Source organism: Dipodomys ordii, unplaced genomic scaffold (assembly GCF_000151885.1).
Source record: "Dipodomys ordii isolate 6190 unplaced genomic scaffold, Dord_2.0 Scaffold5, whole genome shotgun sequence".
In the NCBI taxonomy this organism is placed as follows: domain Eukaryota; kingdom Metazoa; phylum Chordata; class Mammalia; order Rodentia; family Heteromyidae; genus Dipodomys; species Dipodomys ordii.
In genome coordinates, this window is record NW_012267221.1 from 2,121,476 (window position 1) to 2,135,865 (window position 14,390).

The following is a 14,390-nucleotide window of genomic DNA, read 5'->3' on the forward strand; positions in this document are numbered from 1 at the left end:
GAGCCCAGGCGCAGGGTTCAAGCCCCACAACCGACCCCAAAAAAACAAAAAAAAAAAAAAAAAAAGACACACCAAACTCTCTTAGTATACTGTGTCCTTTTATAGTTCTTTATTGTTACCTCATCTTAGAATGCTAGATTCTACATTTCTAATACTGTGGTTTTAGTAACATGCAGTCTACATCCCAGTGTGGTAAGTTTACTAAGTATTTCAGTACCTAAACAAGCTCCATCATCTTTCCTGCCTGAAAGAAATTTCACTCTACTTTATACTCTATTTCTTCCACTCAGTCAATTTCTCCATTTTGGGTCCATGACTTAAAACAGATTTTCTAGTACCATATTCTTACTAGATTTTTGGATACTAGAAATAGAAGGGAAGCCATTGCTTTGGAGGTTTCCTAGGGAGACTCCTAAATGTATACTGTATAGTTAAGTAGTTCTTTTTGAAAAAAATATATGTTGATAAATGTCTATCTTTTCTGGCTATTTAGTTAATATTTTATTAAACTTTTCTCTGCATCTTAAGGCTTCATTTTACATTTGAAGAATCCTTCACTTTGGTGCAAGACAAACTACCTCTCTATTCCCTTGTCCTCTTTGCATCCAGGACACTCTTACTTTATGTTGAATGAAGAAATTTACCTACTTCAGGCTCCACCAAAATTTGAAATTTAAGGCCATAATGTAAAGAAGTGGAGCATAGAGAAGTCTGTGGTAGTAGTAGAGATGACAGTAATGACATGAAATTACCATGGCCATAGTATCAGCTATCCAAGTATGGGGCTTGAACTCAAGGCCTGTGCCCTTGGTATTCAGAGTGTAAAGCAACAGTGGTTTCTACCACTAGATCAGTTCCAAATTTACTTTTCTTGCTTGAATTTGCCTGGTACGTATTTCCAACTTTATAACTTTATTGTACTTGTGATCAAATTAAAGATCTCTAAACTCAGTAATCAAACTGTCAGTTTAATTAGTGTTTTGTTTTTGTTTTTTAATTACCTAGTGCTTCAACTGTTTACTTGGAATTGTATTATAAAATGTTCTCTTACTGGGGCAGGCCCAAAGCACTTGCACCAAATCAGCATGGCCATTAAAGAAGTGTGATCTTGTATATTCTAGGAATGCAAACAGTTATGGGAGATGATGTCTCCTTGTTTTTGTAATTTTGTTTGGAACATGTTGAAATGGGTATGTTCTTTACTACAACTTTTAAATATTTGTATATTTAAAAATGAAAATTCATTTAGATCTTTTGAAAAATCCCAATAAAAACCTGCCACAAAATCATACTACCACAGTATTTTGTAATATGTGTGTACATGTATGTTATAATTGTGCTGTGTAAAGTTAATAAAAGAGCAATCTGATTTATAAATGTTTGAATTTAATGTTTGTAGTTTTCATTTCATTTTATTTAAAGTATTGCCTTACCCATATTTGTTTTAACTTCATATTATTAAAAGATCTCTGAGTCATTTCTATGGCTGCAGAGAAAGTTTTCAGCATAGCAGCAATCTACTGGTATGTAGTTAGAAAACTGATTTCTCCTAAATGAAAGATAAATAGAACTGTTGAGAATTTCTTACACCTGGGATAGTATTTGTAAAATTGAAAAGACCCTTATATTAACCATTTCATCATTATTGCAATATCACATAATTACTTTAGTTTAATTATGGGTTTGATAGTGTTCAGAATCAGAAAACTATGGTGGATGCTTGGAAGGGAGAAATGAATTAACACAGAGATCTTTAGTCATGTTAACATGGAAATAAGTAAAGAAGGGGGAGTTTTATTGGATTGTCACTGTGTAACAGAATGTATTGTTTCATTAAATATGTAATCTTAGAATGTAAGCAAGTGTTTTCTTTTTAAAAGTTTGTTTGGCCAGGTGCTGGTGGCTTACACCTATAATCCTAGCTACTCAGGAGGCTGAGATTGGAGGATCGTAGTTCAAAGCATCTCAGGCAGGAAAAGTTCATGAGACTCTTATCTCCGGTTAACCACCAAAAAACCAGAAGTGACACAGTGGCTCAAGTGGTAGATTACTTGCCTAGACCTGAAGAAGGGGGGAAAAAAGTTTGTGACAGTCCTAAGGCTTGGACACTGACCCTAATCTTTTTTTGCTCAAGGCTAGCACTTTACCACTTGAGCCACAGCTCCACTCCTCCCCCCCACTGGTTAATTGGAGATAAGAATCTCATGGACTTCCCTACTCTTGCTGGCTTCAAACCACAATCCTCAGATCTCAGCCTTCTGAGTAACTAATATTACAGGTATAAGCCACTCGTACCTGGCTGGTATTTTCTGCTTTAAAATTGGACAGATATTCTTTGAAAAATATTATATGTTATGGTTAAGTGTTTTTTTTCTAAAGTTGAGGACAAAGTATTATGTCATATGATATAGTTTGTGATGACTTTGTCTACAAATAGTTCTTATCTACTTGTTTTTCTTTTTTATATCTTTATTGTAAAGGTGATGAACAAGGGGGAGTTACATTTACATAATTAAGATAATGAGTACATTAAATTTTAAACACTGTACCCCTTCCCTCTTTTTCTCCTGCTTACCCCTCCCCAACTTGTTTACTCATATTGATGCTGTCACCGTAATGGAGATGCAGTGATACTGGCAGTTGGTTGCTCCAAAATAGCTACACATAAAATAAAAATATATTTTCTAAAAAAAAGGAATAGAAAGGTCCCTTCTTTTTTTTGTTAAAAAAAAGGCATTAAAACATAAGAATAACCATTAGCTGAGAGAATACAGTTAATACTGTAAAGAAATATCAAGATGTCGGGGCTGGGAAGGTGGCTCAGTGGTAGAGCACTTGCCTTGCATGCGTGAGGCCCTGGGTTCGATTCCTCAGCACCACATAAGCAAAAAGAAAAAAGCCGGAAGTGGTGCTGTGGCTCCAGTGGTAGAGCACTAGCCTTGAGCTGAAAAGCTGAGGGACAGTGCCCAGGCCCAGAGTTCAGGCCCTACGAACGGATCCCAACAAAAAATAAAATAAAAAAATAAAAAAGTGACTTAAGATCTTTAAAAAAAAAAAAAGAAATATCAAGATGTATCTTAAATTATTAGCAGTAACACAAGAGGTTACTAAAACAGCACAACCAAAGGAAACATTGAAAACTGAAGCACAGAGCATCAGAGATGAAAAAGTGGATGCAATTGTTTCAATTTTCTGATATGGAGGAGCACAATAGTATCAATTTGATTGTATTGTTATATGAAGTTCATTACTGTTTTGCCAATTAGTAGAGGAAGCCCTCTTTATTCTAAGGTTAGATTAAGTTCTTGATTTAGTTCACAGAGATTACAAAATCTTGTCAGAAATGTAGTCATTAAACAACTGACATACATACAGCATATGCTGGTAGCTTTGTTTCCCTTAGTCTCCAGAGCACTTGACAAGCTTCCAGTGATTTTGTGTTACCAGCATGAGTACAGTTTTATGATACATCTTTTCTGTGGTATAGCTCAGAGATAAGAGTAGAACATTTTGTGTAGTATGCATAAGACCCTGGGTTCAATCCATTGCACCACTAAGAGGATTAAAATGGACTCTACATATTGCTCAGTTCTTATTCTTGTATTGTCCTTGTGGCGTTTGGGACTTATATCACCATTCCAGAGAACTTACTAACAATGGGGCATCCACTTAAAGGTAGTATTTTGAAGAGCATAAGTCTTTGGCCCTCTAAGTTAAAGTCCAAGTTACTAAGTGTTTCTAGTTTAGCTAAGCTTTAGCCTCTGTAAGACACTAGGTAATCAATATTTGGTTTTACTATGCTAAATGTAAAGATCACATGGACTAGAATACTTGAGCTAAATTGTTATTCTATTCCTATGATCAAGCTACCTAGACAGTCAAATTATAATAAACCAACTAAACCCAAGATATGACTCGGAAGTCCCATGATCAGTGCATTTGTTTTATAAAATTATAATACATTTAGTTAAATCATGAATAGCAATGAATTTGATGAGGCATGCCTACTTCATATGATTTCATATAACACAGACACCTTACAGTTATAGTGAGAAGACAATTTCTTCATGTCTAAATTTTATAAGAACATACCAGAATATATGTCAGCTTGTTCTGAAAATTAGTATTCATCTCTGAAATGATACAAGTACAACCATCAGGATGGCGTTACCTCAATGAAGCTTCCTAAAGTTCACTGTGAACAGTTATGTGTGCCCATTGCATCTTGCAATACCTATGTCAGAACTCCTGGAGGATCCTAGGACCACTCTACCCAACATAGAAATGTTATAAGCAGAATGATTGTTAAGAACAAAGATTTTCTAGTGCTTAATGGGCTTAGATAGAAGGTCAAAATTGAACACTGTTGAATTTGTTTAGAAACCAGCTGTTTTATTAGTTCCAAGATAAACATCTTATACTGAGTCACATTATGTTATATATCAGAGGTAGGTGTCTTCTGGTTTCTGTGGAAAGCAGATGATGCTAGTAGATTTGAAAACTAGTAGACTTTAAAATATGTAGAATCAGGAGATAGAACGATTTTGAGTGACCCTAAAGGTCTTTTAATTCAAGACTTACATGAAGCATAAATATATTGTGATCTTTGCAAGTTCTGATTGGTGTTGAAAAGTGTCTTTACCTTTCCCTATAATATCTGATCATAATTGTCAGAATGGATCACGTTTTTCCCTATATCTATAGTTTAACTTTGGTTATTTTTCAAACATGGTATTCAGTGACATCTTGTGTTTTCCATTTAGCTTGTAACACTTCAAGAAGCAAAACTACTGCTAAATGAAGATGATTACCTTATTAAGGCTGTATATGACTACTGGGTGAGAAAGCGTAAAAACTGCAGGGGGCCATCCCTCATTCCACAAATCAAACAAGAGAAAAGAGATGGCTCTACCAACAATGACCCTTACGTTGCTTTTCGGAGGAGAACAGAGAAAATGCAAACCCGAAAGGTAACGTACAAATTAGATTTAATTGAATGTAGCTTACCAGTGTTTAAGACCAATAGTTTTTTCTGTTAGCTTGAGTAATTTTGAAAAATATGAACATACTAAGAGCTAATGACATTGATGAACGTTTATGTTAGAAATTCTACCCTTGAGTTGCCTATTATTGGTGTGTTTATATGGTGTATATTTTGTCTGTGTCCTTTATAAGTTCAGTCATACTGTTGGGCTTTCAGTTAACTGTTGGGCTTTCAGTTAAAGTGAAATGAGAAGTTTGTGTCCTACCATATCTAAGAAGTTTGAAGTTCTTCAGTAAACTTCATTCTATCATGAATCCCTTCTAGTTTGATGCTGATAGTTTGACCTACTGCTTTTCCTTGATGGTCACTTAGGAGCTCAAGTTTCCTTTGAAGGAGGATTCTAATTCCTGCAACTAAAAAATGGATCATGCTGTCCTAGTTACTATGGGATCGTGGGAAATAGTAAAATGTACATTTTCAGGTCTCTTCTGTCAAAAGTAATAGGGAATCTTTTTCTCTTCTGAATTGTCAGTTGTTGTGTCAAATTTCAGATGGACTTGTCCCTATGTGAGTTTCAGAAATAGTGTGAGCCAGAAGTTGAAACAGAAAGGATTTCATTTTCTGAAATTATTTGGAGTAGAGGAGGGCATTATTTCAAATAAGTTCTCACTACCTTACACGATTCCTAACAGTAAATACTACATATGATAACATTCTCTAAGACCACAAAGAATGGGGAACATGTAATGTAAAAGTGTGAAAATTATCATTTTCTGTATATTCTTTTTTTTCTCCTAATGTAAAGGCTTGTCTTTGTCAGTTTTTAACAAATAGCTGGTGATTGGACATTTTAGGAGAAATTCTTCTACTAGTTAATAACCAGAAGTTTTAACGTTCCTTAATACAGAGATACAATTTTTCTTAAATATGGGAGGATGTATTTCCCAACAATAGATAAATGATCATAAGTCAGGATGAGTTTTCAATTTAGCATTCTAATTCTTAGCAAAAGAAATCTGTTTTATGAAGATGTAAAACCTTACAAAGTAGTTTTGTGAGTACAGTAAAACCTTGAAAATGATACTAGATAAGAAGGAGAGGTTTACCTGAATGAGTGGAAAATCTGAAGTACCCATTGAAAATTTTAAAAGCAGTTTAACTGATTTAGAAATGCTGTAAAACATGGACTATTCGTAGTGTAACTTTTAAAGGAAAAGTACCACTGGACTTCCTTTACTGAGTTTGAAGTCATAAATTAACAATATTTTGGGTATATAATAAGTAATATTCTGAATTTTATATTTTATTTATTTGTTGGTACTGGTGATTGAACTCAGGGTCTTGTACTTTTGCCTAGCTTTTTCCCCCCCTCAAGGCTAGTGTTCTACCATTTGAGCCATATCTTCTCTTCTGATTTTTGCTGGTTTATTGGTAGTAAGATTTCTCTGCCTACCGCTGCTTTTGAACTGTTGTCCTTAGACCTTTGCCCTCTGAGAAACTAGGATTTCTTTAGTGCTCTTTGCTCTTTAATTCCTCTCTGTTTTCAGTTGGAGAACTAAAGATTGTTTACTGTACACTGTTGCTAGTTAGAAATGTTAATTAATTCAAAATTAGAAAGATGATAAATACTTAACCAAGAGTGTATACTTCCTAGGTGTTAAGGAGGTAGGCAAGCATTGAGGTAAGCAAAGTTGAATACAGCTAACAGGCTTTCTTTTTCTACACATAAAAACTCTATAACTGATATAAAGGCAGAAGGACTTCGAAATATTTCTTAGGCAGTCTAGATTTTAATTTTAGTATACTTCTAATATTTAACCTAAATATGCATAAGTACTTTGGGATTTTTTTCCCCCATACTAGGGATTAAACTCAGTTCCTCACACTTGCTAGACAGGTGCTCTGCCACTTGCACTGCATTTCTAGCCCTTTGTTGCACTGGTTATTTTTGAGGTATGTCCTGGGCTGCAATCCTACTTGTGCTTTCCATTGGCACTGAGGATAATTGGCCCTTGCCTCCGTACCCAGCAGTAGTATTCTTTTAGACATAGTTCTGTGATGAACATAAATTAAATACTAAATGGTTGTTTGATTTAACCAACAAAATAGCTTATACTAATAGTAACTATATGCAAATGAAGGTTTCTCATTACTGACCTTTCTTTGGGACTTTCACTTTGTAATCAGGTAAATCTTATGCTTAAAAAGAAGAACTGATTAACAATATAAAATTGAGAGTTTTGCTAAATTTCTTTACTGCCCTATAACATGGTGAAATTTTAAAATATAATCCATTTCTTGAGATGCCTGACACATCCCGTTTTCAGTTTTGAGTTTCTGGGTGAAGTTTTGAGTGTCATTGTTATTTCAAACAGGGTAAACATGACATGCAACAAATATCATGTTTATAATACCATGAGCCTTCTAATTCCACTTACAGAATTGGATGAATAGAGCCTCATTTTGCCTATTTTGGGTATTTGATCTTGGAAAACAATTTCTATAATTACAAAATACCTTGAGACAACACGTGGTGTAATTTTGGGGGCATACTAATTTGTTTGTATTAGAATTATCCCTTCTATGCCAACTGTCTTTTCAATAGCTGGTGACCTTTTTCATGAATATTTATTTGGGCTTATATTTTCAAAATTAAATATATTCATTTTCATGTATTGCTGCTTAGATTCTTTTTTTAATGTTTTTTATTGTAAAAATAGTGTACAGAGGGTTACAGTTACATGAGTAAGATAATGAGTACATTGTTGAGCGTTGGCTGCTTAGATTCTTTAAATATTCACCTTATAAATTTGTATCTGTATAAAAAATATTCATGAAGTGAAGTAAGCCAGGCCCAAAGAAACATAGGTCCCATGGCTTCCCTTATTTGCAATAACTAGTATATGTCTGAGTCAAGCAGAAAAAGTCAGATAAGTTGATGTTAGGGAAATGAACCCTAAGCTATGTATTCAAATGTTTTTTTCTTTCATGCGATTGTTTCTAACACATTTATAAGATTATTTCTTTGTTGCTTTGTATGTCCCTCCCCCATGGTATAACCCCTGCTTTCACTGTATTTGGTGTTGGTGTAATTTATGGAGGGGAAGGGAAAACAAATCGTTTAAATAGGGCTACAGGTAGACCCATTGCAACAACGAGATGTATAAGTCGTTATGTCGAAAAACGAACGTTACAACTTTGGTGTGGGGGGGGGTAAGGGGAGGATGGGATGGGAAGGGGAAACAAAGGAAGAGGCCACAATGCTTGATAAGAAATGTACTCATTATCTTGCTCATGTAATTGTAACCCCTCTGTACAGTATTTTCATAATTAAAAAATATTCATGAAGCTAGAGATGCAAATAATTGGGTTAATTATTTATTTTCTTACAATTTTTTCCATAGAATCGTAAGAATGATGAAGCCTCTTATGAAAAGATGTTGAAACTGAGACGAGAGTTTAGCAGAGCCATAACAATTTTGGAAATGATTAAGAGAAGAGAAAAAACAAAACGAGAATTATTGCACTTAACCTTAGAAGTGGTGGAAAAAAGGTAACATTGCTACCATTTCATACTATTGGCAGTTTTAGCTAAATGATGGGCGAAATGGATTAAAAAGAATTGGTGGAAAATGAGGGTATAAAACTCCAATAATACTGAATCTCTTAACAGAATCTCTTTAAGTTCACATTTTCTTTTAAGATTAGAAGGTTTTGAAGCTGGGCACAGGTGGCTCACGCCTGTAATCCTAGCTACTCAGGACACTAAGATCTGAGGATCATGGTTCAAAGTCTGCCCAGGCAGGAAAGTCCATGAGACTCTTATCTCCAGTAAACCACTAGAAAACTGGAAATGGTGCTGTGGCTCAAGCGGTAGAGTGCTTGCCTTGTTGCTGAAGAGCGCAGGGATAGCTCCCAAGCCCAGAATTCAAGCCCCACGACTTACCAAAAAAAAAAAGGGGGGTGGTTTAGATTAGATTTTCAGTTTCAGATTTAATGGATTTGGGTATGTGGAATAGCTTCTTTATAATAACCTCAAACTTTTGTGTAGTAGAATTTTAAACAGATTTGAAAGAAATGAATGTTTTTATTTTCTGACAGAGGACAAAATTTCTTGTTTTAATTCTTTACAAAAGTATATTCTTTAGTATACAGTCTAACATTATTCAATATAAAACTTAAATAGAATTTTCATGATTCCTAAGCTTTCTAAGTAACATTTCCTGTTGTTTCATAAATACATGGGAAATTCATGTTTGATGTACCTTAGTCATTTGGTTTGGTTTGATTTGGCTCATTTTCACTTAATCGCAGATATGACTTCTTTGCCTCTTTGTTTCCATCTGTTTTCACTTTTAAAAATAATCTGATTATTGGCTCTATTTTGCTGGCTTAATTAATTGAAACACTGATTTTTTTAAATTCTTCTTTAACATTATACTCTCCAATATCTTTTTATATTTGTTCTCTTTTCAAGATATCATTTAGGAGACTATGGAGGTGAAATTCTTAACGAAGTGAAAATCAATAGATCAGAAAAAGAACTATATGCCACTTCAGCAACTCTTCATAATGGAAATCACCACAAAGTCCAGGAATGTAAAACTAAGGTGAATATATGATTATTTTGGTCAAACAGTTTACCTATTTCTGCAACTATCTTAAAAATAGTGTGGTTGAGGAAACAAATGAATTTACTTCTTATTATTTGCTACCACTTTACTATATATACATTTTATATATATGGGGGGGGGGAGACTTATTAATCCTTGTAGCAATTCTTTAAAGTAGAATTTACCTCTGTGTCAATTCTAGATCATAAGTAATATGTCAAATTTACAGTCTGAAATTCACTTCTACCAAAGTACATACACTATTTGCTTTCCTAGATACTGTAAGTAAAGTTCATTATTACAGGCTTACAAGACTTGCATTGTAGTGGAAGCATCAACATCTAAAATTTAAGCTTTCTCCCATGGAAGTTTAGCCTTGTTGTCCTCATCATTTCCAGACTAACATTTTGACAGTTACCAACCTTGAGTGACTAGAGAAAGTCCTTACAGGTCACAATTTCTTCCTAATAAAAGAGCTAGACTTAGTGATTATTTTATTCCTAGACAAAATAGTTGCATTTATTCAGTGCTCATTTGCTACATTTGAGTATTTAATTGGGGCATACTTAAAAAATTTTTTTAGCCTTAAAAGGTTTAGGTTTTCAAATTCAGATTTGATGAAATGGCTACAGCCTTAAAAGAGACTTCTCTAAAGAAGAAATAACAATGTCCAACAGTCACATGAAGAGATGTTCGACATCTCTGACCATAAAAGAAATGCAAATCAAAACAGAATTGAGATTCTACCTCACCCAGTTAGAATGGTCATTATCAAGAAAACTAATAACAGATGCTGGCAGGAATGTGGCCAAAAAGGAATACTATTACACTGTTGATGGGAATGTAAACTTGTTCAACCACTCTGGAAACCAGTATAGAGGTTCCTCAAAAGACTAAAAGCAGAGCTTCCCTGTGAACCAGTAATCCCACTATTGGGCATCTATCCAGATGGTCACAGACCAGGATTTACTAAAGCCACCAGCACAACGATGTTCATTGCAGCATTGTTTACCATAGCCAAGATAGGGAATGAACCCAGATGCCCCTTAGTAGACAAATGGATCAAGAAAATATAATATATATACACAATGGAATTACTATACTAAGGGAAGTAAACCAGACCCAAAGAAACATAGACTGCATGGTTTCCCTCATTTGTAATGATTAGAATGTGCCTATAAAACTACAAGTAAACCTAATGGATAGTAAAAGACAGTGAATGAAAGGAGGTGGATAGTCTTAGGAGAGGATTGCAAGGGCTCAAAAGTTAATTACATTTGATCATATAAAATGATGATTATCAAAGTGAACTCCCAGAAATGGAAGCAAGTGTTGTTTTTTTTTTTTGTACTGTTTGCGGTTCTTTTTTTTCTTTCTTTCTTTTTTGCTTTGCTCTTTTACCTTTTGTCACTGTTTTTTATTTCTATATCCTTTGTCTTTTATATAAGTTTATCTGATTTGAGGAAGGGAAGCAGAAGCACAGAAAATGTGGGACAAAGGGTAAACCAATTCAAGCTAGACACTAGACACTGTTGGAAATGAACTATACAACTTGGGAAGGGGGCAGGAGAGGAAAACCGGGGAGAGAATGAAAGAGAGGGTGTCACTGTTCAAAAGTAATGTACTCATTACCTGACTTATGTAACTGTAATCCCTCTGTACATCACCTTTATAGTAAATTTTTTTAATCTAAAGAAAACCAACAATAACAAAAAAAACTTACTTTAAGGAGTAGAGATTTGAATAAGGAACATTATTTTGAAGCATCTAGATAATAGAGCTTACTCTGTAGATTTTAAAAGTGACTCAAGATATTTGTGGAAAATCATCTTTTAAAAATGTATACAGTCATTGCTTTTCAAGGGTTCATTTTTAATAGTCACAGAAGAATGTGGAAAAGGAAGCCTCTCACCATCTCATGTCAATTCAAATACTAGATTCTTATTAATCACAGGCATCTAGCCCACCTACCTGATTACTTGCCTTGAGTTGCCAGTGCCCCAAATGTTATTTTATATTAATCAGTACTTTACCTAGGAATGTGATCTTATTGTGCAATAGAATATGAAAGCCTTCACCCATAATTACTGACAGAACCAGCTTTCATTATGTATTAAATCTTACTTTAGATTTTCTGTAAGGAAACATAAAATATAAATAAATAGCCTGTTAGGTTTGGTTGCACCATTTTTGTCTTACCCCATTACACATTGTATACCTATTATATGAAATATGGAACAATTTATATCTCACTCATTATAATGTCCACACAAGCAACATTTTCACTATTTCCCCCCTAAAATAATTTTAACATTTGATCTACATTGGGAAGTATGTAACTCCTTTAATAATTTTATACTTTCATGTTATCCTTTAATATTCAGAACAGTCATTTCCAAGTTCTTTTAAATACTAGATTTTTTTTTTAATTGAGAAGAATGCTCGTGTGTTAAGGAACAGAGCTACTCTGTGGAAGGAAGAAAGTCTAGAAACCCACATCTATACCAAATGATTTTTTGGGTAACTATACTGAATACTCTGGGCAATTGAGAACTATCTGATTTTTTGTTCAGTTGCAGCAGTAATTAATTATTCTAACAACTAGAGGGTTTTGTTTTCCTAGTTAATAAACTTACATTCTCAAAAGATTACTCCCCACAGGCATTTTTAATAATTGGAAAAAAGTATAGCAATGAGTTAATTCATGATCATATTTAATTATTTCATGAAATAAAAATAAATTAGCCATGTTCTTCATTAGTGCAGTAGGTTTAAGTAGGAATTTAAATACTTTTTAAATACTAGATAGCATGATAATAGAAACCATTTTTAAAAAATCACTAACAGTTTAACTACTAATATTGTAAAAAGAAAATTATTTTTTGTTATCATTATTTTTAGTTATAATTTATAGAAGGTTGTTTTGAGACATGTTTTAGTTAATGATCACAAAATAATTTTTATATACCGAAAGCAATAAATAAAATTATCTCCTGGATAGAAATGTATGTTCTTCAAAGAGCAGTACAGTTTTCCATGATTTCTAAAATGATTTTCATTTCTTCCTTTTGGGGGAAAAATCACCATGTAAACAGCACCCTCATCATTTGTCTTTGAAAGAAGAGGCTTCTGATGTAGTTCGTCAAAAGAAGAAGTACCCAAAGAAGCCTAAAGCAGAGGCTTTGATAACATCTCAGCAGCCCACTCCTGAGACATTGCCTGTGATCAGTAAGAGTGACATTAAGCAATATGACTTTCACAGCTCAGATGAAGATGAATTTCCACAGGTGCTTGTTTTTAAAGACATTTTCTCTTACTCTTTTATATTGCTATATTTTAAAAACAGAATTGACATCTTACAATTTTGATTCTTGCTTTGTTCATCTACTATTGAAATACATTTCTGCATATCTGTATATGTGTGTATGTATTAAACACTGAAATACAAAGTAAATACTAAATTAGTATATGCTTTCTATTTCTCTGTCAGTTGGATAGAATTCTGTTCTGTAACATTTAGTTGATTTTTAGTTTTTTTTTTTCTTTTAGAAAAGTGAGCAACTTTATATTCTCTTAGTATTTGGGGGGGGGAAGGTCCAGTCGTGGGGCCTGAACTCTGGGCCTGGGCGCTGTCCCTCAGCTCTTCAGCTCAAGGCTAGCGCTCTACCACTTGAGCCACAGAGCCACTTCCAGCTTTTTCTTTTTGCTTATGTGGTGCTGAGGAATCGAACCCAGGGCCTCGAGCTTGCAAGGCAAGCGCTCTACCACTGAGCCACCTTCCCAGCCCTCTCTTAGTATTTAAATGGATCTTTAGAAATGAAATTGCTAAGCCAAAGATTATCAGTATTTTAGGGAACTTAAGCATAATTGTAAATAATTTCCTTTCTACTGGTATAATATTTCAGAACAATTTTTATAAGTGCTGTTTTTAAAAAAATGAGATTTTTATTTCAGATATTAAAGAATCAGGTTCTTTTGGTTTTGTTTTTAAGTTACATTATCAGTATCTTACACCTTCCTGTTCTTTTTTAAATGTATAAAAAACTGTGTATCCATTTCCAGTTTTATCATATTTTAATATTTTTACTTGTTTGCCTATAAAGCAGTATTCTTTTAGGAACCATTATCACAAATGTGTTTGGAAGCAAGGCTGTTTGTAAACCTCTTTATTGATATAACTATTTAAAATCTAGAATTCATATAATGGGTCCCCTTTGGCTGGATTATTTTTGCTCTGTCACTGAGTTTTTGCTATAAATGTTATTTATATGCAAAGTAACAAATGTACAGACATGTTTCATTGTGTATATTCATGAGAACCACTTAATGAAACCCAATTGTAAGGCAGGCAAGGCTTTGAATAGACATAAGGTGTTCATCAGATGACCATTTGAAAGAATGGTTATAGTAACCTAACAAAGTGTTTGACCAGGTAAAGAATTTAGAGAAAGGTCACAGACAGAGAAGACAGTGTTAGAGGAAACTGCTACTAGTTTGGTATTGCTATAGCAAAAAAAACAACAGAAAAGGAAGAGAGGGTAAATGGGATGATGTAGTAGTAGACTAATGGCCTCTTTGGACATACACATTATAGGAAAGTCAGAAGATATTCCAGTTATATAACTATATGTAGAATGTGTTACAATTATACAAGAGAGACCCTAGAAAATGTTGCTGTATGTTCTGTGCCCATTAGGAGGGATACCATTGGATACTATGATTTTGAGGGAGCTTTCCCTTATTTTCCCTTATTGTTAGACTCAGTATATCCGACCTAAGAGAAGGTCTTACTC

General features: G+C 34.0%; 1 protein-coding gene across 2 annotated transcripts in view; it reads left to right on the forward strand.

Annotated features, from left to right (window-relative positions):
- The window catches only part of Epc2 (enhancer of polycomb homolog 2 (Drosophila)), a 105,319-nt gene that overhangs the window by 73,425 nt on the left and 17,504 nt on the right, over positions 1-14,390 (forward strand). For both annotated transcript variants that reach the window (XM_013029633.1, XM_013029624.1), the window contains exons 4-7: positions 4,764-4,970; positions 8,389-8,537; positions 9,462-9,594; positions 12,693-12,884. In XM_013029633.1, coding sequence (XP_012885087.1) covers positions 4,764-4,970; positions 8,389-8,537; positions 9,462-9,594; positions 12,693-12,884 — 681 coding nt within the window. The remainder of the gene's footprint in view (positions 1-4,763; positions 4,971-8,388; positions 8,538-9,461; positions 9,595-12,692; positions 12,885-14,390) is intronic.